The sequence below is a fragment of the Melanerpes formicivorus genome, unplaced genomic scaffold, assembly GCF_026170545.1.
Source record: "Melanerpes formicivorus ecotype bairdi unplaced genomic scaffold, bMelFor1.0.p_v2 SCAF_5, whole genome shotgun sequence".
NCBI lineage: Eukaryota > Metazoa > Chordata > Aves > Piciformes > Picidae > Melanerpes > Melanerpes formicivorus.
This window is the reverse complement of record NW_027142357.1, coordinates 24,469,887-24,494,514: the sequence shown is the minus strand read 5'-3', so window position 1 is coordinate 24,494,514 and position 24,628 is coordinate 24,469,887. Positions and strand designations below refer to the sequence as shown.

At 39.2% G+C, this 24,628-nt stretch overlaps 1 protein-coding gene across 2 annotated transcripts in view; it reads right to left on the bottom strand.

The window, feature by feature from the left end:
- Nucleotides 1-265: 265 nt before the first annotated feature.
- LY75 (lymphocyte antigen 75) overlaps nucleotides 266-24,628 on the bottom strand; it is a 50,579-nt gene continuing 26,216 nt past the window's right edge. Inside the window, exons 19-35 of one of the 2 annotated variants that reach the window (XM_068138782.1) lie at nucleotides 23,701-23,765; nucleotides 22,377-22,453; nucleotides 21,130-21,266; nucleotides 20,067-20,172; nucleotides 18,085-18,245; nucleotides 17,286-17,415; nucleotides 14,525-14,751; nucleotides 12,672-12,840; nucleotides 11,132-11,293; nucleotides 10,065-10,187; nucleotides 9,475-9,669; nucleotides 8,600-8,820; nucleotides 7,330-7,504; nucleotides 6,648-6,815; nucleotides 5,296-5,418; nucleotides 3,957-4,124; nucleotides 266-2,983 (exon numbers count right to left, since the gene is read on the bottom strand). In XM_068138782.1, coding sequence (XP_067994883.1) covers nucleotides 2,799-2,983; nucleotides 3,957-4,124; nucleotides 5,296-5,418; nucleotides 6,648-6,815; nucleotides 7,330-7,504; nucleotides 8,600-8,820; nucleotides 9,475-9,669; nucleotides 10,065-10,187; nucleotides 11,132-11,293; nucleotides 12,672-12,840; nucleotides 14,525-14,751; nucleotides 17,286-17,415; nucleotides 18,085-18,245; nucleotides 20,067-20,172; nucleotides 21,130-21,266; nucleotides 22,377-22,453; nucleotides 23,701-23,765 — 2,592 coding nt within the window. In that variant the 3' untranslated portion in view covers nucleotides 266-2,798. Of the gene's footprint in view, nucleotides 2,984-3,956; nucleotides 4,128-5,295; nucleotides 5,419-6,647; nucleotides 6,816-7,329; nucleotides 7,505-8,599; nucleotides 8,821-9,474; nucleotides 9,670-10,064; nucleotides 10,188-11,131; nucleotides 11,294-12,671; nucleotides 12,841-14,524; nucleotides 14,752-17,285; nucleotides 17,416-18,084; nucleotides 18,246-20,066; nucleotides 20,173-21,129; nucleotides 21,267-22,376; nucleotides 22,454-23,700; nucleotides 23,766-24,628 lie in introns of both variants that reach the window. The other variant, XM_068138781.1, reaches the window with a different exon arrangement.

Genomic DNA, 24,628 nt, shown 5'->3' with positions numbered 1-24,628 from the left:
GATGCAGTTTGATAGAAGCGAGGTGTAACCATGTTCCATCAAAATGCTTTCAAATGGCATTCTTTTAAACACATCACAGATTTTTAGTGCCTCTCAAGTTTTCTCATCATGGTAATAGATAATTATCTGCTTTAATTGTGGTCACAGTTCCTGTGCTATGTGCCTTTGTTTTTTTACCCAGGGATTAATGAGCTGCAGGAGCCTTATCAGCCTTAGCTCTGATAGCTGTATCCACAGAAATAAAACCAGTGTAAGCGGTTTACTGTTTTACTTAACTTTATTCTTTCTGTAGCAATACTGCTAAATAATTTGTGTATATCAAATAAAATGGGTTATTCACCTGCACTAAGGCAGTTGTGCTTACTCAAATAAGAATTCCCAGTGATTAGACAACTTGGGTATGATGAGACAAACATAAGAAATGGGGCCTTACAAAATTATTTACATCGTTCATAAGAATAAATTATACAATTATTTTTTTAATAATAAACAGCATACAGTTCATGTCTGTTGGAGAATTAGGATTTTACTACTAATTTCCATTTTCCATTTCTGATTCACACCTAAAAATGCCTGAAGTATAAACATCTATAAAACTAGTGTATCTCAAAACATGAGAAAGGGCAAGTCATTGTTGCCGTTTACCACTGCTGTTAGAAAAGGGCAATAACCAACACTTTTAGTCCATGAAGTCAGAAGTCATTTGGCAAAGCACTTATGCATATAAACTAAACCAGAAGATGAAAGGAACCAGGCTTTGTTTCAAACACTTCTCATGTCAGGGTAAGCCTGAGAGAGGGATATTTCCATTACATAGTCAATATCATCTGAACTACTATTTCCACAAGTTTCCTCAAGAAGAAAGAAAATGTTCACAATTGTGCCCAAAGTACCAAATAAACAACAAAGTGCTTACTTATTTGATCAGCAAACTAACACAATGGTTCCTTCACTGTGTCCCTTCAGGCTGCTGTTTTAACAGGCTCTAAAGCTCTCAATACAAATGATAAACACTTGCTTATCAAAATAGTGCAAACAGGAACAGAAAAGTGCTGCCAACATACGTAAACTGCAGGGGGAAAAGGCAGTTGAACATCACGACCACACACCATGGCTTCAGAGAAATCAGTAGTACTTTTCTCAGCATGTCAGACCAAAGGTATTCCTATTTATTGTATCCTACCTCCATTACGCAGGCAAGGGATCCAGTCCTTTACACAGCTTCCTGCATAAATGTGCCTGCTTTTTGTATTGTGCATTAAAAAAGCCTCAAGACTTTTTTCAAAGCATTAATTGATCAAATCATTAGAGTGATTAAAACACACAGTTCTGTCTGTCTTTTCTCCCTTTATAGCTTTCTTTGGAGTGTGTGGAACAGGCCACAGTGACACAGCATGTATAAAAATCAAGTTTAAGTTGTATGTAAAATACTCAAGTATTTTTAGCATTTATGTACAGAAGTTTATTTACCATACATCCTTTCTCACTCTCTTAGATATATCTTTATCTTGTTGCTTGGAAAGATGACATACTTCACCTCTAAAGTTAGTTGGACATTATTTATCTTCTAATAAATAAGAACATTAAGGGAAGTAAATGTCAGGAGGATCTCATTACAGAATAAGGAACACTGCCACTTCAACATACTTGTCCTTGGAGTAGGTATTTTTGGTGTTTTGATCCAAAAGAAAAGCCTTCAAGTCTAATTTTAGAGTAGTCTGAAGATGTAAAAGAGAATGTGGTGTGTCTTTCTCTAAATACTACTCCCAGTGCAGTTTTTTTTTACTCTTATTTAATTAATGCTTAGGTTCAGATGCTGATTTTCACTGTAAATATTTCTGATACTTGTGTATTCCAAACTTTGTGAAGGGAGCTGTTAAAAGAAACTGAACCACTTAGTTTAAGAGCAGTTATGTCACAGGATAAAACATATCAATCGTGCCTTCGCTTTTAGAGGGTGAAGACTTTCGTTGTATCTTGGCTTCTGCTTGTGTTTGCAGTTAGCCCTTAATGGGTATTTTTGTTAGCCTCACTATCACCTTCAGGGCGATAAGAGTAGTGATCTATCAGCTTGCCACAGCCTCAGGCTTCAAATAATCTGTTTATTTAATTTACTCCCAGACTCTATGGCTTTAGTGGAAGGTATTTCCCATGACTCTTTATTAAAAGCAGACAATCTAAGAGATTCTACAACAGAGGGGGCAGGGTTTGTGTGTCTTTGGGAGGGAGGAAAAAATAAAATCACAGTATGTCCTTCTACATGGATGAGAATGAATCCTTAATTGTCTGGTAACTCCCTTCACCCCTGCTGTACCAAAATTTACAACTGCTTATTACAACAGTTGCTTCTACAGGGTAACCTAACTTTAGCAGCAAAACCCTTAACAGCATATCAAAATGGCAAATCATTTGGCTTGATGTTATCAATGGATAACTGTACAAAGTTGCAGAATTCATGTAGCAATTTTAAGTGCATTCATTAAGGTGACGTTGCATGAAGTAATGTTGGCATTCATTATTTCATCAAAAACCTCCTTCTGGTAAAGAGAGAAACTATTGTTAAGTTTAAAAATATAGAACTCTAGAAACCTTGCACCTTATAACTGGCTGAGGTCAAATGTAAGTAATTACTGTGGACTTGAGTAAAAATTGCACTTCTATAAAAGACCAAAATTTAGCCCCCCATTAATAGCCTTCTTATTACTTTTCCAAAAAGAAGTAATAAAACATCACATAGTCCAGTCCTTATGGCTTCACACAGTGAAGTTCATGCTAAATTGCCCAGAAGAAACAGTTCCTCAATAGCTGTCTTTAGTGAACATATCATCTGTTTCATCGTCGTTCATCCCTCTTTGGTAGCGTACTGAAGAAAAGGCACTCCAGTGAAGATGCTGCTTTTTGTAGAGATACCACACTAATCCAACAACAAAGACTAAGATAATCAGTAGGGCAAATGCTACAGCCACCCCAGTATGATTAGAACCTGTAACAAAACAAAACACAAACAGTTATTCTAGAGTTTGGGTGAGAATATTTTGTTTGATGCTTAGGTAGCTACACACTAATACTGTATGCATTTAGTTAAGGCAAACTGTTTCACCGTATCTCTAAGTCTTCATCACATGGGAATTCAGGTCCCCTTATGAAACAGTACTTATTGGTTTATTCTTGAGCATTCTATTGTTAATTTCTTAACCATGTTTAGGCTGGAAGGGACCTCTGGAGGTCAAAACAACATACTAGTAAATGCTGCACGCATTTCAAGGTCTGGGTAGTTCAGAAATTTAGTGAGATTCTGGACTTCTTTGGAATTATGCATCCCTTGGACTGCAAAGATACTCCTGAGGTCTTCCATAGCAGCAGAAATTTGTATCTACTCCTGCCTTTCCACTTAAGTGAAAACATACAGAAAAACAGAAAGAATTCACTGCTGCTCAGGAACTTACTTGCTTAATGCTCAGTTAACTGCTTGCTTTCCTGTACAGAGCAGAGTATGAGACAGTAACATGAGGCCTGAGTCTTTTCCTGGAGCTACAGAGCACCATTTTCAGAAACCTCCTCAAAACTGAAAACACAGGCTACAGTACCTGCTAACTGAGCATCTCTTGCAAGCAGAAGTCTTTCTGTTCTCACCTACAGACTCACCCATGAGAGAGACCCTGTGGTAAGTAAGAAGTGATACCAACTAATCTATGTTCTAAGCGGACGTTTCAGTTCTCTCCCTTACCCTTTAAGTAGATAGTGGGAGGCAGGAGAAGTAAATTCCTAGAGAATACACTGAATGCAATTTTATGGCAAAACAGCAACAGAAGGCTCCTGCTTAGGCAGAAGTACTTGATAGGTTGTTTTGTGAATTGCACTTTGATTATTTCAACAGACATTCCCCACCAAAAAAAGAAAATCCTGGATATAGTCACTACAAAATTAAGGCTCTGCTAAAATCAGTGCTTCCATACCTATAGGAGCTTTACAAACCACTCTGCTTTGACTATGACTGCAGTCAACTTTGGACCACGTGCCAGTTGTGGACAGGATAACGCTGCATTTCTCATTGACTTCTGCAGTTTTGTTTTCCCAGTTGACATAATTAACTGATGAGCCATCAAGCCAATTCAGGGACTGATCTGCTGGGGGGAAAAAAATGCTTAGTTTAGACCCCCAAAACATGCTGTAGTGCTACACATTCACAATCTAGTGACTTTTTACACTGCTAAAACAAAGAGGGGTGAACCTGTCCCATATATTAAAAGCAATAAATATGAACACATCACTTTTAGATAGATAGAATAAACCAGGTTGGAAGAGACCTTCAAGATCATCATGTCCAACCCATCAACCAATCCAACCCACCTAAACAACTAAACCATGGCACCAAGCACCCTATCAAGTCTCCTCCTGAACACCTCCAATGACGGTGACTCCACCACCTCCCCAGGCAGCCCATTCCAATGGGCAATCATTCTTTCTGTATAGAACTTCTTCCTAACATCTAGCCTAAACCTCCCCTGGTGCAGCTTGAGACTGTATCCTCTTGTTCTGGTGCTGGTTGCCTGGGAGAAGAGACCAACATCTGCCTGTCTACAACCTCCCTTCAGGTAGTTGTAGAGAGCAAGAAGGTCACCCCTGAGTCTCCTCTTCTCCAGGCTAAGCAACCCCAGCTCCCTCAGCCTCTCCTCATAGGGCTTGTGCTCCAAGCCCCTCACCAACTTTGTTGCCCTTCTCTGGACATGTTCCAGCAAGTCAACATCCTTCCTAAACTGAGGGGCCCAGAACTGGACACAGGACTTGAGGCGTGGCCTAACCAGTGCAGTGTACAGGGGCAGAATGACCTCCCTGCTTCTGCTGGCCACACTGTTCCTGATGCAGGCCAGGATGCCATTGGCCCTCTTGGCTGCCTGGGCACACTGCAGGCTCATGTTCAGCCTACCATCGATCAGTACCTCCAGGTCCCTCTCTGCCTGGCCGCTCTCCAGCCACTCTGACCCCAGCCTGTAGCACTGCCTGGGGTTGTTGTGGCCAATGTGCAGAACCCGGCACCTCTTGGCCATATCATTAGCATTTGATGCATTTGCAACTTAACCATCAGGCAGCAATGATAGTGCTGGGGAAAATTAACTTCAGTGATTCCTTAAGCTCCAGTGAAGTCCAGAGTGCTTTCTTAACACTGAAGAAGGGACCTGAACCTCAGCCAGAAGTTACTGCAGGCTATCAGCACTACAAACTGTTTTCTTTTTTGAGGATTTATGCATTTTATTTACCACACAGAAACACTCACACAGGGTCGGTACTTCTTACCCTTAGAGCTCTGAGCCAGGCCAAGCCATACATTCTTGGTGATGAGATCATTTTCCTTTATGTGTGTGCTCACAAATGCATTTTCTTCAGCATCCATTATAGTCAGCAGGACTGCTGAAGGATCTAAGGGGAAGAGAAAAACCAGTCAGAATTGCAGCTTCAGAGCTTGTACATGAGTTTTCTGTGGGAACAATTACTATGTAAAAAGATTTGCTGATCTGGACTTGTAAGATTAGCTGGAGGTAATCTGCTGAATATAAACCTCTTATTCCCTACAATACTGCATGTCATACAAGAGGCTGCAGGTGACTGGTTGTTCAAGCAGGCCATACAAAATAAAATGGGAGTAAACTTACTGCATCCCCAGCCTACACACATGGAAGATATCAAAAGATATGCCACACTTAGAATCATTAGATTTGTCCAAGAAATAAACCCTTTTCAAAAATACTAGCATAAGAAAAGCTCAGCATTTTGTGGAGTCAAGTTAATTTCTGATTCAGGTTTTTACATACTGTGTTACAGCAATTAAGGAGTAAGAGGGAGGAAAGGTTATTCTGCAGCCACAGAATGTACCCCTTCTTTACAGGTATATGCAAATATAAGCCAGAAGCTTAATTTAGAGAAAGACTGCTTTCTCTTTGAACTGCCAGGCCATGTAGAACTCAATATTGAACTGCATCCAGGACTAGGACTACCTGAACCTTTTTTTTTTATCCTACATCAATATTACTTTCATCAAAAGGTAATTCAGTAAAAGAAAGTTATGACAGTTAGTAGCTTCCAGGCTAAGAACGTGATTAAAAACTCTGCACATGAGACTGCTTAGTATCATCTTCTATAATCCAATTCCCCACAGTTTATCAAAGAAGAGTGAAAGTCTTTTAAGTTTTTTAGTGATATTATGTGCCTTAATATTTACAACATTCCTGTTTTGAATCATTTGGTAAGTTAGCAGGCTCTGTAATAGCAAGCAGCTATAGCAGGGATATAATAAGAAAACACTACTAACAGCACTAACTTTGTTTTAAATAGTTAATGGTATGAAAATGCAATGGTTTCCTCCAAACTGTAAGCCTTAAATTTCCAAATTCTCTATCAATGGCTATCTGCATTTTACTGCAAAGCTCTGTTCCAGTCTGTCAGCACACTGCAGGCTTTTTTATCAAGAACCTTTAACAGACATTCAAAGACAAAGCTTGCCATTACTTTTCCTAAAAGGAACCAGAAGAACTGAAAAGCTGAACTATTACCCAGTGTAGGTTTGGGTTTTTTTTTGCTTGTGGGGTTTTATTTCTTTTCGAGTAGTGAACTAATTAGTCTCTTTATCACATCACAAGTTGTGAACATACTCAGTTTCTGGCAGACTTTCTTAGCATCTTCCACGCTATACACTGAAAAATTATAGAACGCCATGTCAAATGCGTAGCAGTGATCCTTGTACTGTATCCATGGCAGGGTGTCACTGATCTGTGGGCATCCTGGGGCTCTGCTTGCTTCCTTTGGCTGGAATTGTCTTTCTGCAAAGACAAGAAAATGACATGATTTCTGCTACAAGAATTTGTGCACAGTCTCTGGAGTAACAGGAGAGTTAAGTAAGTAACAAGGACTACTTGTACCAACAACCATGATTTAATTATGTTATGTTCCTTCTTCACCTGTTATAGAAAAATTCATCTGAAAATGAGCACAAGACCAGTCCCAAAGGCTTGGGGACCATTTCTTCTAGCCTTTTAAGGGGGGGTTGAAATTTATTGTGTGTGACTGATAAGGATTTTGACTCAGAAAAGATACATGAAGTTTGATATGAATATCACAGGCAACTGAAAAGCGACCAGGTTTGGTTTAGCTGTTCCCCACTTAGGGGAGAATGAATGTCCACAAAGTATTTAGAGGTGTTTCATCATTCCTGACAGACAACTCCTCTTAAAGAGGGAATTGTGTGTATTTCAGCCTTCATTTCTAGTTCTAAATACAACATGTAAAGATAGAATGCCTGAGACAACTACACAAAATATCAAAAACAACACTTACTGTTTGGAGGGCTATAGCAAATGGCACCTTCAGCAACATTTGTACACTTTGTACGGTTCCAAGATCCTTTAGTATCCAGCAGAACACAATTCTCAGTAGTATTTGAATTTTCCAGTTCCCAAGGATAGTAGTCAAAATCACTTCCATCTGACCATTCAAAATTAGCTTTACTTCCCTAATTAAAGAAAAAACCCACAACTTTTAAACCACAAACGTATGCTGTGGTTTAAACCTTGTCAATCATTACTAAGTCATGTAGAAATATTCATCCCTTCTGGAGTGATAAAGTGCAGGTGGCCTCGTTTCCTAAATCCATACTAAATAAATGTACAACACAGTTTGCATTTTCCAATCAATTAACATTAATTCCTGATTATTTGTGGGAGCTGACGAAGTGCACTATATTCAGAAATTTAAGCCTGCAATCTGCCTTGTTTCATTCTATAGGGAACATTTGACTTAATTTCCTCCTGCTGTTGCCTTTGAGCAATGTGCCTACCTTTCTGTGAACATTGCTAGGTATGTTGCAAACTGCTAAACAGTTGAGATAGCCTCAGCAAGTAAAGCTGGGCAGATCAGGAATGGTTTGTGGTGCTAGCTCCTACTGCTGGAAACCCACAACAATGACAAGTCAGTTGTGGGAAGTGGAGGGACACATTCAGACCAATGAACAGGCAGAGGTAGCAAGGGTATACAGAGAAACCACACACCTCTGTAGAGGTGTCTTCCCGCCAACTCCTGTGACCAGGTCTGGCAATTTGTGCAGGGAGCAGGGTTGGGGCCACAAGCTTTTGGCTCCAAGGTTCAGCAGACAGAGGTGGAGGAAGATTGCCATCTGCCTCTTGCTTTGCCTCGTGGGAGAAGGGACACAATTTTTGCTGGAAAGCCAGTTCCTGAACTGCCCTGGAGAGCCAGTCCTGACCTGCACTAAACAGGTTCCATACAGCTTTGTCTAACTATTTGCTAATGGACTCTGATTCTAGAGGCCATAAATCTGAACCTCTAAGAGGTAGTGCTGCAAACTGTACTTCCCTGTGCTGCAAGGAATTATTTTAAAATGCCAAGGATTTGAAAAAATACCTTCATGTGGGTACATACACTACAATGTAATATACTGTAGCATACATTACACAGGGCTGAAAAAGTAGGTAATGTATTATGTGGAATAGATTCCAAGAAATTGGAAAAAAGCATCAGAAAATATTTTGTATGCTGTGCACAAAATTATTTACAAGATCTGTTCCAGACACCACCAAGAGTATATACTTACATCATGAATTGACAACCCAAGCCATAGAGGATAGCCGTCCTGCTTGACAAGATCTTCTAGAAATAACTGTTGTGACTCGCTGTGTACACTTGCTAAATCACTCTTATTTTGTTTGCATTCTCTCAATGCCTCATACCAGGTCAACTTTTTCTGAAGGATCCTGTATGTTCTGTTTCCATGTGGAATAGACTCAGGCAATGGAAGCTTGGGCTGTTGGGGTCCTATTTGAGAGAATACAAATACGAGAGGTTCTGTGAACTTAATTTGTGTTACTAGGAACATACAGAAAGCATTAAAATCCATCTGTATCAATGCATCTCAAGCCTTAAAGTGTTCAGTACAAGCCACTTGCATCAACTAAGTCACCTTTTGCTACTTTGAACACTGAGCAGTTGATGGAGGAGTACAGCAAACACCTGCCTCCTGATCAGAATATTACAGCAGTGATGCACAGCCTGATCATGTAACCCCAGAAGCCCATGACAGCTGTGCCACTTGTTTCATTGGGAGGAAAACTGAAGCCTTATAGAGCAGGTACTGCAGAATTAAGACTTTTTCATTAGCGTCCAGCAACAGGCACAAATTAGAACACAAGAAGTTTCATCTGAAGCTGAGGAAATTTATATTGTTTTTTTTTACTTTCAGGGTGATAGAGCACTAGAACAGACTGCCCCTCTGGGTTGTGGAGTCTCCTTCTCTATACTCACAATTTGCCTGAACATGGTCCTAAGCAACTTGTTCTAGGAAATCTGCTTTAGCGGGGTGATTGGAACAGAATCTTCACAAGTCCCTGCCAACTCCTACCATTCTGTGATTCTGCAACTGGAATTATGACCCTCATCCAATACTACACTTAAATCTTCTCTGTTACTTACCCCTTTCGATTTTACAGGCGAGAATACTGTACACATTATAGTGATGAGCATGCCAGCTTTGAGAATAGTTATAAATATCCCAAAACCCATCAAGATTTACACCAGCAAAAAAACTGTTCTTCTTTATGTTAGGTCGTCCCAGCCTCCAGTTATTGTAAGTCAGATGAGTTTCATCGTACCACTTCAGAACTTTATCTGTGGAAAGTATTTGATATTTGTTACACCACTGGCATTGTGTGTACAAATACCATTTAACTCTAAATATATTTGTGACATTTACAGATACTCACTTTGGGGAAAAAAGCAGTGACAGACTTGAGCTACTATAAATCGGTTTTGCTACCATTACTCATCCATTAAGCCTTGCTGCTTTTCAGGGAAATCAAATCTAGACTAAACAGAACATCCTGGATCTAATTATCGCTCCAACAGAAAGCCCGCCTGGTTATTCTCTTCTAGAAGAACTATAAAGTGAATGCAAATGTATAATGATATTCTATTTCTACAGTGAAACATGCAAGGAACGTGCACTTAATGCTGTAAACTTTGTCTCCAACCCACTTATTATGAAAATAAACTTTAAATCTTACCATTGTCATCATAAATCACACCCAGCCAGACCCACATAGCCAGGCCACTGAACGCATGAAGCTGCTCAGTAACAAAGTTGTTCTCTTCTTCATCTCGAACACTCAGAACAAATGCTTCTGGGTCTGTTGAAAATGTTCTTAAATTACTTTCTTAGAAATTCTCTTTTCAGTTATAAAAGAAATATTTCCCCACCCCCATTATTGTTACTAATTCTTACAGACAGGTCAAGAATGTGTAAAGGCTAGCCTTTTATGGCCCTCATATTTAAATGAACAGTGAAAAAACAATTTTCAAAGGTTTTATCAACAGTGCTTCCCCTGGTTTTGTGGATAAGGGAAAGATACCAGCTTCAGAAACATTTGTAGGTCCTACTGATGCTTCAAGTTGCACGTAATAAAAATTCCCTGCCTGGAACATAAAAATATCAGCAATCTTTCCTGATTTTCTTGAACTGCCTAGCAGAGAAACAGTATTAAGATCAAATTTACATCAATACATGAAAAATAAAAATGGTTTCTGGAAAGAGGCATGGTATGAAGTGACCTAAGCAATGGTTTAACAAAGAGGGAAGCTGTTCCTAAGCTTATACTTCGTTCAGGATGGACAGAAAAATCCCACATGCTTTTCTGAATTGGACTATTCTTGGTTTAATTTGTTCACCTAAGTGTTCCACACTGCAAGGGGGGGGAAATAGCCCATGAAGTAAATGTGACTGTAAAGGCAGAAAGTTGCTAAAGGGATAACAGTTGCCCAATCTATTTAAGATCTGCAAATTATAAAGAGAAAAATAAACCAACAACAACCTTCCAATTTTTCAGAGATATGTTTGCAATGGTTCCCAGCCATTTCTCTCTCTCAAACTCTCCTACCCATGCTCTGGCACTTTTTATCACAGTGCAAGGGCAAACAGTGTTGGGCAGTGCAATACTAATGCACATCTCCAAATGCTACAGCCTTTCTTAATACTCACTTTGCTGTCATTGTAAGACAGTGACTCAGATCAAAAACTCCTCTCCCTCAAGATGGTAAAAGTTCATAAATACCTGTAATATGACACAGTACTTACTCATTTTCTTGCATATATGATGAGCTTCTTGAGACTTCAGCTCTCTCCATCTATTTTTGGTTACCATGAAAGTGTAACAATTGTTTCTAAATGATATCCACGGTGTATTTTTAATCTTATGTGGGCATTTAACTTGTGTAACTTGTTCTTTTTCAATCTTCTCTAAGGAAAGGAAAGAAGACAACCACGACATGACTTACTAATAACAACATTTAACCGGACACACCCCAAATCACTTTCAGGTAACGTTTGAAAACATACAAGACAAACGAAGTACCATCCTCTAAACGTGTAATACATTGTTGCTTTCAGTTTTCTCATGATGGTGATTTCTTTTAAAAAGTAACAAATTCAGCAGTAAGCATTATTGAAGAATGCAGATGGCTGCAACTTTTCACAATCACTGTGTTATATAGGCATAACAATAAAATCTCTATGTAGAAGTGTTAAGTGTGTACCAATAACTACCGTATAACTATTCGCTTTACTGTGACTCAGTATGTATGACACTGGCTTAAGTGTGTCCCCTCACGGAGGGGAGGGAGAGAGAAGACAAAAATATAATGGTTTCATAGGTAAAAATCTGTAATGGTTTCTCAGAAAAACCTTCTTCATTTTTCAGCAAAGGGCCATGCCTACATGTGTGTCCCCCAAAAGAGACATCCTGCTATCTCCCTACCTGTCTTGCTATAACAGGCATAAATTTAGAAGAGTTTTGTGAACTGCAAGTGACTTTAATTTACACCTTTCAACTCATTGTCTACCTGCTATCTTTATTCTCCATGCAGTCATGTACCTCCTCCCTGTACAGACTTCCATGTCTAAAGATATTTCAGGAGGTCCCAAGATTAAGATGTAAACAACCTATGAGGCAGCTGAATCTTCTTCCACATGCAAGTGGGAGAGATTAGAATAGAATAGAATAAACCAGGTTGGAAGAGACCTTCAAGATCATCGCGTCCAACCTATCACCCAACACCACCTAATCAACTAACCCATGTAACCAAGCACCCTGTCAAGTCTCCTCCTGAACACCTCCAGTGACGGCGACTCCACCACCTCCCCGGGCAGTCCATTCCAATGGGCAATCACTCTCTCTGTGTAAAACTTCCTCCTGACCTCCAGCCTGAACTTCCCCTGGCGCAGCTTGAGACTGTGTCCTCTTGTTCTGGTGCTGGCTGCCTGGGAGAAGAGACCAACCTCTGCCTGTTTACAACCCCCCTTCAGGTAGTTGTAGAGTAGTATGCAGCAATCTTGCAGAAACAATGCAAAGGTAGAATCATTTGCCAGTGTGAAGGGTACAGTCTGGACCAATGCACTCATGCCAAATTTTGCAAGTTTTGTGTGGCTTAAGACCAACAGGTGCATGCCCCCCTTATTTGAAGTTTGTTTCTTTTTTCCTGGCATACAACTCAGCCTGCCCGAGGAGACGTGAGCTTTAAAACAGTTGTCATTTTGAAGTTACAATCTAGATTTATCAAATATGCTTCATAATAAACCCAAACTCAGGTTTTACAAATACAGTGGCTAGGATACATACTTTCTGATGCGTAGCAAATAGCACCTCGATCTTCAGAGGAACAGTCAGCAGCTTTCCAGAAGCCATCAGTATCCAAAACCACACATTCTTCACCTGTTTCTTCATCATCTTCAGACCAGCGACTAAAACTAACATGCTTCCCGTCCAGCCAGCCATAATGTTTTCCACCCTAGCATTGTACAAGTAAAAAATATTTGGTACAGAAAATGGCATGATAATATAGTCACACTGGCTGCATATTTGCAGTATTTCTGGTGAGAACTGTTAAGTCTGCCACTGCCCTCACTATCTGATCTGCTGCTTACAATATAACATGCGTTGTTATTTTAACTTCCAGAATTGGAAAAATATGTATTAGCTGAAGTGGATGGCAAATTATTGAGAAGGCCTGGCAATGAGAGGTCCAAACTGCATCGTTTGCACCTGCACATCAATCGTGGAGATAATTACCTGGTCATAGAAAAGTGGTAACAGCCAAGAATAAGGCTCATACTCAGTTACTACACACTCTGCTGAAAGTAATCTATGAAATACTTAACTGATTTATTAAATCTTATGTGTTTCTGCCCTGGAGGGTGAAAGAGGAATAAGAAAAAACCACAAACAAGCAGCACACCATCCTTTAGGAATCTTACATTTACAAGTTTTCATCAGGAAATCCCCTTGCTGCTTTGTAATTTAATTATCTTGTATCTTTCTTTTGTGTCTAGGATTCCATCACTGGAGTAACAAGTTCTGCTGACCAGTTTCGTTGTAATTTCCTTTCACCTGACTCTTTAATTCTGCCCCCCAAAAAAGTGTTGCAAGAGTGAGAAGCCAGTACATGCCCAAGTTTATGCTGCAAAATTAATCATTTGATCTTTGCTTAGAGATAAAGATTCAAAGGGAGTTCTAGTGTCCCCAGCTTCAGTAAGATTAAGTGCATGTTTCATTTAAAAAATATTCTCCCCAAAGTACATAATCAAACTTTTATTCCACCCCCTACTTTGCCTAGCATGCTCAGTAGCCTATTAATGACACATGAAGATCATAACACCACTGATGCAGAGTAAGCACCATTAACCTTTAGAGGTAAGGCACTTCTCAAATAAATCATAACTTTTTTCTTGCTATTATCTCAAGACTTATGTGCCTAACAGAAAAGATAAACCTTTCAAGCAAGCCCAAGCCATTGCATTAACGGTTGAGCAATCTTTCAATCCACAACAAAGATCTTCAAGAGGTCCTCTGGCTAATAAAGATGAAGCAGCACCTCTTGCATTGAGTTTTCCAAATACAAAACAAATGGACCAAAAAAGAAAACAAAAAACAAACCACTGAACTATCTGAGAGACATCCCCCTCTAACTCAAAGCACAGGTGCAAATAACTAAGTAACAAGGGAGTCTAAGTTAAGTTTTAGAAATGTATCTCCAGAAGTGTTCAATGATTCATTTTGGATTTTATTTGCCACTTCTAGTTTCTCCCTTTTTGGGTTGTCTTTATAGAGTAGTACTGTAAACAAAGTCATGATGACATTAAATGTCAACACTAATTAGTCATTCACTAACAAAAGAGACAAAGATGATTCAGTGATCGATGTTGCTGCCACCCTACAATTTATCTCTTCTTCCTACAGTCTTTTAAAACCCAATTGTCTCATCATCATCAATCCATCCACTGGAGTTAAAAAAACTACACAGCTTGGAGAGCTAAAGATTTAGAACATTAATCTAGAGACCCTCCAGATGGCTACCCCTAAGTGAAAACAGTTACCCAAGAAATTAATTTCATTGCACTGTTTATTCCAGGTTCTATTTCACACAACTCTAAAAATGACCTTCAGCCAGGGGCTGAGGGGAAAACAGAACTCACGTCTCTGCTGAAGAGTCCAATCCACAGTGGGTAATTTCGAAGGGCAGCCTGAACAGCAAGAAAAGCCTGCTGGAACTGATCTGTGATGCTAACCAGCTGCATCTTGTTATTTATGCATGCAGCCATTGCATCATTCCAGGACACATTCTTCGGAATTATCATGTATTGAACATTTTGGTAGGTCAATGTTTCATTAAGAAATTGCTCTGTCTGGTTATCAGCAGCTCCTATTTGTAAGAAAGAAATCCAGTTACTAGGTGATTAAACTTGGAATACATTTTAAACTCCCAATTTTTCTCCAACAAAGAGAAAAACCCTCTTTGAATTCCCTCTGGAAAAAAGAAATCTTACAAAAGTAGATTACATGAAGAGTTAGAAGAAAGTAGTTGTGACATTTAAGGTAGCAAATAGGTATATTTAAAAATACATATTTTCAGTTAATCTATTTCTATCTTTTTTTTGAATTAGGTTCACATCTTTTTGAGCCTGCTATTTTTAACTGCTAAAAGACTATAAAGAATTCTATTTATTGAGTTTAAAATACATACATGAATGGGAGAGAGCAAATGCTTTCTGTTGTAGTACAGCAGCAGCTAAACCTGACTCAGTTATCTTTCCAGAGCCTGTTTGTTTATGCTTAAGCAAATCTGATGGGGCATGAAACTTGCCTATGCAGATCTTAGCACAGCACAATCCCAGAATTCCTTTCTGCCATCCACAGGTATAATGGGAACTGATTATGCTGCCATATGTGCTTAACTAATTGCAGAAAATCCACCTTGCATAGGAAAAGGTTTCATTCACGATTTGTGCTCTAAGCACTAGCTCTTATTGCAGTCATCAGCATCGTACTTCAAGGCATACAGCTCAGTGATGCATAGCAAATGCATCTATAGAAGATGCCTCCTCCCTGCGGGTGTTCAAAGCCAGGCTGGATGGGCCCTTGAGCAGCTGAGTCTAGCTGAGAGGTGTCCCTGCCCATGGCAGGGAGGTTGGAGTAGATAGGTATCTCTAAGGTTCCTTCCAACCTAAGCCATTCTAGGATTCTGTGAAACGCAGTTAAAAAATGATGCAAACGTGCCTATGAATGGTAAACTAAAGTACGCAAGCCCGGTAACCTCAAACATTTTATATGCAATAAAAACTAAAGTTGCTTTCCAAAAAAGGAGAAAACCCTTGTCATTTAACATCTCTCAAGCTGAAAAAGGCTCACTGAGAGGGGGGTGTGTGTATTTTTGTTTTAATCCCATTCTATAAATAACAGGATATAAATGGCTGATTGACAGGCTGACAGGGCCATTTTCCAAAACACAGGAAGACAGAAACAAAATATTAATTTGATATTTACAGCTTTCAATAGATATGAAAAGTGACAAGGCTGAAACAGATTGATTCAAGTGGTTTGTGTCTGATGCCAAATGCTTTCGTTTAGTAAACAGCTACAAAGAACCATGGAACCAAGGGCAAGTGTCCATTTCTGAAAGAAGTAATTGATGATGATTTGAGTCTCAGGAAGTTCTGCAAATCACAGTCATGTCAAGATTTCCAAGGAACATGAATCATCTTTTTCCCCTAGGATAAAGCCCTAGGCAACCTGGATTCTCTCACAGATGTCCCTGACACCTGCTGAATTACCCTTAGAGCTCTAATACAATCATAATGTAAGATCAGACCATACCGGGGCACATTCTTTGCCTGTCTGGAAACCTTTCTCATTACACCCTCTACAGCTGTGTCAAGGAAGAAGTGCTTAGCATTTCAGTCAGCCCAGACCAACATTGTATTGATCAACACTGATGAAAATCCCCTTTTTGATTTTGTAAGACTACATCTCTTCCATCCAGGATTCTAATCTGGATATTTGCAATTTCTGAAGTATCTGGCACTGAAATACAGAAGAGTATTTGTGTTAAAATGAGGGCAGAGCAGGGAAATCTCTTTGGCTATTTGAGAAGGAAGGTGGGCATATTCTTGGGTGTTTTGCACACCTGGTTTTGGTTTGTTTTCTTTGTTTTTAGATGACAGCATGTTAATTACTTAAAAGGATTGTTTACATAAAGGAACATACTCAAAAGTGAGTATGCTGAACATTTGCTGATAGCAGTAATCAAATAGATATAATAGCTCCATGCGTTTGATCTGATTCCAGTAACTTGCATCAACCAACCCACGTGGCTGCATCAGAATATTATTTTTAGTTCAGATTAAGAAAACCCACTCACACTGACAGATCTGTACAAAGCCAGGGAAGGCTGCATCACTCCACATCATCACCCTCCATGTATGCCCTTAAGATTTGCTCTAGGGAGACTGATTTCAATGTTTATGATGTACCATACACTCTTTTCTGATAGTGCTAAAACCCACAGATATGTTTAAGGAGGATGGAAATACTGTGAGGTTCTCACTTCCACAATGAGGCCCACACTTCCAAAGAGGAACTTGTTCCACCCCTTTATGTACATGACCTCTTTACGCATGGAACATTACAGCCCCATCTGCTGTAGCACTGAAACCATGTAGAATCTCCCAGGAAAACAGAATCCCTTTGAACTGGGCTCTGAAAAATGAACTGAAATATTCTGAATGGCTGAGAAAATAGGTCCCAGATGATCCTCCACACTCTGCTTTTCCAAAATTTATCTGCTTGGTCTCTACAAGAATCTTGCTCTTGAAAGTGCAACAATTAAACGCCTTAAAAGGTCTCCTGGCATCTTAACTGTAAACTCTGTGTGCAATTATTTTGACTCTTCAGACTTACCTATAGCCCGCTGGCATATACCCAAGTAGTGCTTGTCAGCACAAGCAGTGAAATTCCATGTTCCAACATACTGTGATTTGGGGCCATTGAGGATTACACCACACTGATTGTTAAATTCTTCATCAAAAAGCTAAAAACCAGAAATATGCTTATCAGACTCAAAAGAGACATAAACATACTTGTGTAGAGAAGGTGAAATAACATGAGGGTAGGAGAACCTGAGCTGACTGAACTTGCTGAAGAAGCTTCAAAGGAGTGGTGCAATACAGCTTGCCTATTTTAAAAACACTACCAGGTGGCTGGACTCAAAAAGAAATCATAACTTAAAATAGAGGGGAGGATATTAAATTAAATTATTTAACACTTAAATCTTGTTTGTGGGTGTGATCTGATTATATTTATTATGCTTCACCTTGGGTAGGGCAACACACAAAATACCAACGTATAATGGTTTACAGATGGGTTCCAAGTGTAACTGAATCAAGAATTACTGATGACATTTTTTGATTACTGTTTTCATGTAGTCTTTATATTACATAAACAAGTTCCAGAAGAGTTATTAAATAGTTGTTTGAGCTTTTCTCCTTCACTCTTCATTGTTTCATACCTCCGTCTAGAAGTTGCCGTCAAAATAAAGGTAAACAGAACTCCTTTACTGTCAGCCACCTTGTGTGTCAATTAAAACCACTAAATTGGGGATTTCATCTGTTATTTTTTTCCCCCTTTTTTTCTTTTGATAGGGTCAATATTCCAAATTTCATTACTCAACAGACAAGAGAAGTCAAAAGTAAGAACTTACATCCAGTGGAATTTTCCTTAATCTTCCTGTCAGTAGAGGGTGAAAGTTACTGTACAACAGCCTGCTCTCATCTATCCATTTGTTTTCCCTTGTGCTGAACAGAAACTGCAAGCCAATCCAAATATCTTTTGGCATACCAGGCAGCAAGGATGTTATATAATCTGTTTGACAGAACAGTAAATGTACATATTGTGATTCAGACAACAACAGTAAACATCTGAAAAACTTCACATAAATAACACAACTCCCATTTGTGTTAACTTTCCCAGCCCTTTATGACTGCCAAATGCTTATCATCCCTTCCTCCCGTAAGATAGTACCTTTCACGTTGATTTTATCTGAAAGGAGCAGAATGTTGGTATTTGCCCTCCAAACTCTCATCTGAGGAGCAGATAGTGGATTTAACCTGTTTCTCTGCCCACTACTTTATATTCTTGCACTTACATCCAAACATTTGTAGATGCTTTTCCATAGGCCTGCAAAATCTTCTACTGTCTCCCTGCAGAGATAACAGAAGAGCTCCTTCCTGCCCTCTCTGAATTGATGGGGGAGGTCCTATATCCCATCTTCCTCTCCTACTGATGTATACCATAAATTAGAAGCATTTCTTGGATTTTGGAAGAGTTTGCCCACCCCACCATCAGAGAAAGCAGGGCAGGACAAAAGAAGTTAGGCTCAGTTGGAAAAAAATTCAGTATGGAAAACCTTAATTCGACCCCTTTTACTGAGCGTATCCCCAGGCACCAGGTATTCACTGAGCTTGTCTAGATTAGGAAGACAAATTAAAGCTATATAATTAGCTACTGCTGATATGTCTTAACTATTGGCCATATGCCAGACTAGCCAGAGCCTATTTTCTGAGCTAGACAAAGCTATTGAAGATACACATGTCAGAGCTAGCCAGCCACCTATTGCCACTGGGAGGAGTAGAAGCAGTCTACAGAAAGAGTCACGCCTCTTGAAGAGGACTGTGCCTTCTTTCCATGTAAGAGGCCTCCACTACAAAGGGGAAAGAAAAACAAACAAGAAAAAACATTTCCATATGCACCAAACCAGACAAAAGAGCCTGCTACATAACATTGCAGAATGGCTATGCTTTTGCAATCTTAAGGTCTCAGATGTGTATTTCAGTGTGATTACAACTCTTCCACCCCAGGAACAACAGTAAAAAAAAAAAATTGCCATTCAGCTGCTGCCTGCAGGAACACTAGTGGCCTCCCTAGTCCACTTCTCACATTCCATTTCTTATAAAAAAAAAGTGCTCTGTGCGCACTGCACAATTCAACTGAGCTACTTCAGATATAAATTATCCGCAAGAATATTGATGCAAGTACAGTTCCCTTGTTCAGCAGTTTATGGCTGAACATCACCTGCAGCCATTGTGAACACATTTCTTCTTCACTTGCATTTACCTCAATGACTCCAGTTTATCTGACAGATGAGAGGGAGGCCCCAAATGTTGAACCACTGTTTTGCAGTTTCCCTGCCTTCCATCCTCCTACCAGTGTTCTTGAAAGCTTGCAGGTGGTTAATTTAGACACAGTACTGTTAATAGACCTATGTGGTCCAGCAGGCGTTGTGCTTGTTGTCCCCCTTTCCACACAGAGGCAGCTCCTAAGGTGTTTTTCTGCAGTGCAAAATCTATAGTCTCAGCTATGTTTGAAGTTGCAAAGCAAAACATGGGAATTCTTCATTCAGTGGTGATCCTTCTACCCTCAGCAAGGTTTTACAACTTTTTCTTTTTATAGCAGGTTGCAATCATATAAAGAACCTGCTCCTCAAATGTTTGATGACTGCACTCCATGTTATGTTTCCAGTGATGCAAGCAACTATAACACATTTTTTACTGTCTTAGATTTTTAGAATGCTTCCAATATTCCTGCAGATAACTAAATGGTTTTATGCTCAAGCTCTGAAGCAGAACTATACTGAATTTGGAAGAGAAGCTGCATATTGAAAGTGCCCCCAGTTCACCATCGTACCTTGCTCAGCTTGATTTGAGATAGATGGAAGAGAGCCTCCAAAAGTTACACATTTTTCATTAGCTGCATTAAATGTTAAATATTCAGGTTTCATCTTTAGAAAACACTGCAAAATAAACATAATGAAACTGATTTTCATCACACCAGTGCTTCCTAAGAAATAACCCGTATAAAAAGGTTCTTAAGCCAACCTTAAAACCTCATTTCACATTTCCTGCAATACCATGCAGTTCTTTTTCTCAGAAAGCAAGGGAACAGATACTAGCTGCATGCATTTTTTATTAGATTCAGCAGAAAACATAACCAAAAAAGGCTCCCATTGACTAACTCCTCATTCACTGACGAACACAATTCAGCAATTTTTAATCAGGTACTGTTTCCAAGAATGAGAATTCACACAAGAACTCTGAAGTCAGATAGGGCAGGGTCAGGAACCTGCATTGTAATGCACTAACTTTAGCGAGAAACTGCATGGGAACTCAAAAGCTGTGCGCTGCACTGACGTGAAGTAGATCTGCAAACCTTGGCACAATGCACACGTCTTCTTAGGTACAAAATAATGTGTGCCAAATAACAGTCTCACTATGACTTTAGATGTCTGCCTTAAAACATACTACTGAAATACACTGCTCTATGGCTTCTGATCTGTTGGTTCATTCCTAAAAGCTACTCCTAGTTATTAAGTCCTTAAAGAACTTAGGAAGCAGCATCTGCCAGCTTGCTGCCTATGATTACTCAGTGAGAGAATTAAGATGCTTCTGCCATTAAGATTCTATGATTCTATGCTTCTGCTTCATTCAAAGCAGAGCACAAAATAAAATTATACAGCAAATATTCTTGGACCTAAACATGAAAATTACTTCTTTAAAATTAAGAAACCATCAATCCTGAATAAGGGACAGAAGTGGGGGAGATTTTAATTGCTACACGTAGCTTTCAAAAGCCACCTCCCAGGGCGTTTCTGAACACAGGGGCTACTTCCTCACCTCTTTCAGCAAGGCACTCCACTTTACTAGGCTATGAAAAACAGGTTAAGCGTGACTGATCTGCATTGTCTCTATACCTTATTCCGGAACTGATGCCAACCTTTAGGGCAACCTCCTCTGACCGGGCGGTAACTGGGATCATGCTTCTCTAGTAAGGAGGCATTATTTTTTTCACAGATGAAAGGCAGTTTCATGTTACAGTTAACTGGGTAGTCTGCAGAAAGAGAAGTTTAAAAAAAACAGTTATGGTAACGCCCATCATCTTCAACTGCCATCTCTACTTTATGACATGACAAAGCAATAAAAAGTCCTTTTCAGTGCAATTGTGGTGAAGCACCATGCAATCTAAAGCTTTAAAAGTTACAGCAAAGCAAAGACAACTGTAAGTGATTTATATCAGACAGTAAAATAATATCCCTAAACATCCAGAGCCTGATTTTTTACTTTCAGCGGTTAACACTTCATATAGACAGAGGTAACTTCAAAAAAGAAAAATCATGAAATAAGGAGATTTTGAATATGAGGACTAATCTCATACCCTGTCATAAAGGGTCTGTGACCTAAAGGTCATTGAAGACAAAAGGAATCCTTCAACATCCATATAAAGAGTATCTGGCCTGTACTGCTTTACACAATTGCTACAGTAAGTGGACTGGCTTTCTAGTCAAGAGCAATTTCTGGCTAACAGGGATGAAAACAGGTCAACAGCATAAAACAGAATAATGGGGGAAATGTGCTTTAAAGTGGAAATGGTAGCAGACAAGAGGAACTATTTGTTCTCCAGGGGTTACCCAAACCCCCAGTAGAAAACATTCAAAATAGGAAATAAGAATCTTCAAGTACCACCAGGTGGCATTTCCATTACTTTGCGTATCTCTTCCAGTATGCCTCCGCTACTCAATGAAATTTGTGGCTCCACATCCACATACGGTTGCAAATATTCAGTCAAGCTCCTCTGCCTAACACAACTCTACCACTTAATTTCCTGAGCTCACAGTATGCAGCATAAAACCAAAAAAGGTAACTACCTAGACCAGATGTCACCTAGTCAATTTCTGCTGCAAAACAGTGACAGTGAATTATAAACATTTGTCATCCAAATTCAAGTTTGCCTCTGGTCATCAAGAAGTATTACCATGGCTTCTACCAGAAGGAAGAAATAAATTATTAAAAATTCAATCGGATTATTATCAAGAAGCCATTCACTCCTAATTCAATACCAATTTTCATTCAATATAAGAGTTTGGGCAGAACAGTAATTACCTCTTTTTTTCTTAATGAAAAATAATGACAGAGAGGTGTGAACAAATAAAACCAGCCTTACCTCTATACCAGTTCTTTCTAGAAACATACCAGCAATCTCTCAGGAATCGATCATGGAAGCGTGAAAATAACTGTAAACTGGATAGAAACATTTCAGAGTCAATCACCAATCCATTCTAATCTTCAAGCGGAAACTCTGATAGCAATAGAGTCAGTGCAAACAAGAACTTGGGCTTGTAACTGTTTCTAGGATATGCCCCAAAACACTAGAAAGGAGGGGGGGAAAACTACACAAGGAACAAATATGTGGTAGGTTCAGTATTTGTATACCACAGCCAAATTTTTTTGGGTTTTTTTTTGAGATGTGGAGAATGAGGGTAGGAGGTTATTTATCATCATGCTGCAAACCACAGCACAGTCAGGATAAGTAATGAGAATGGGCAGTAGCTCTCATTGTATTTTCACAGTGGTATGCTGCTTTAATGTTTTGGGAAGTGAAAAACTGTCATTGTAAGGAGGCCACGATCCTTTGCTGCAGCCACGAATGGCATGGTGTAAGGTTTGCTGTGACTCATCTCAGCACTAGAGAGCTATACTATATATAAGCCCTCCAAGACTTTGGTGTTACCTAACTGGAAGATAAACATTTTAAAACAATTCCCTACTCCCTGTTCTCAGGTATTTCTCATATATCCTCAGAGCCAGAGAGGATCTATTCAGAACCTTTTTTTTTTTTCAGTTCCACAGTCAGAAGAGAGAAGCAGCCTTACAAAAAAAAAATCCCAAACAATAAAAGCATTTTAAAGATCAATGGAATACATTATCTACAAGGACCACAGATTTCAAGGATTCACGTGCCAGGATGAAGATGTCAAAAGCCCAATAGCTTTGAAATCTGGAGCTCTGATGGATGCACAAGAAATGGATTATGAATTTAGTTATTAGGAATTAAAAGTTTTGACATCAACAATGTTGGAGTTGAACTCAGAATTTGGCAGGTCATTAAAATATTTCAGTAATATTTTGAAAGATATCCACTTTTTAATTGTGCACCCACACTGTCTTAACCACCAATTGTTTTGTCTGAGCACTACACAACTCTGCTCTCTCTGGTTTAGGTACTCTGTGGTCTAAGTGAAGCACAGTAGGAATAGGTGCAGGTACAGATGAATGGAAGACGAGAACAGTAGTCACTAAATAATGCTGTACTTTTTTCTAGCTTAGTTCAAATTATTTGTCTTACTTCTCACAGATGATACAGAGGAAGTAACCTTTTACAAATCTGATAAAATATTTCCCTTTGGAAATCATTCTAGTTAACTATATTCCTAAAAAGCACATAAAAAAAAGTTTACAATAAATTATCCCATAATTATTCTACATACGGTGAGTGATAACTGTAGCCATAATCAATAAACTTCAGCCACCACTTCTGTTCACTGTTTGATAACTGCAGAAATAAAGAACAAATACCTCAGTATTTTACAAGAGAAAGAGCTCCACAAATAAATCAATGACAAAAAATGATTTTCATTTAAAATGTTTCTAAAATGTGCAGAAATTACTGTTCTTCAGCCATAGGCAAGAATACAGTTTGAGACTGATATGCCAAGGACACAAACACCTGTATCTACTAGAAAAATAAAGCTCTTTTTTCCCCACTGTGCAGGACAAAGCTACAGAATAACTTGCAGCACTGTCGTACGTGTGTGCTAGATACATGATTCCCACAAAACTCATAGCAGGAACACTACTATACAACCAGGAGATAGCTGCAAGCTGTCTAAAGCTGATGTGGTTTCACAGAACCTTCCTTCCTTAGAGTAATTCTGTTCTTTCAGCAGATATCTTATCAACAAATATTTCATGGGAAGGTTACAAGTGTAGCAGATCAAATCCTCTATTTCTCCTGCCTTGTAATTTCTCCTTACAGGTAACTTCTTGTCAGGAGAAATTCCACGAGTAGAGCTTTCAAGCTGCTAATTTCACAAAGTATTGTCTCAGTAGCAGTAGCAGTAAGAAAGGTAGTAACAGAGGTGCTGAAACTTGATTTTTGTAAGACTCCTCAAAAGAATATACTTTCATACTATGAACACCACAAGGCCCTTTCAGTAATGGCTATCAGGCCATCATGCATTTCTAATTAAATCCCCTCATCAGATGAGTAATTTTATGCTGTTCCATGCATAAAATTAAGAACTGGCACAGTTCTTAGTGGAGAACTTGCAGACAATGAGATGCCTACATGGTGGTCCTGTTATGACATTTTCTCTCCCTTTGGAAGTGTTTTCATTTAAGGTGGTTTTAGTTTTT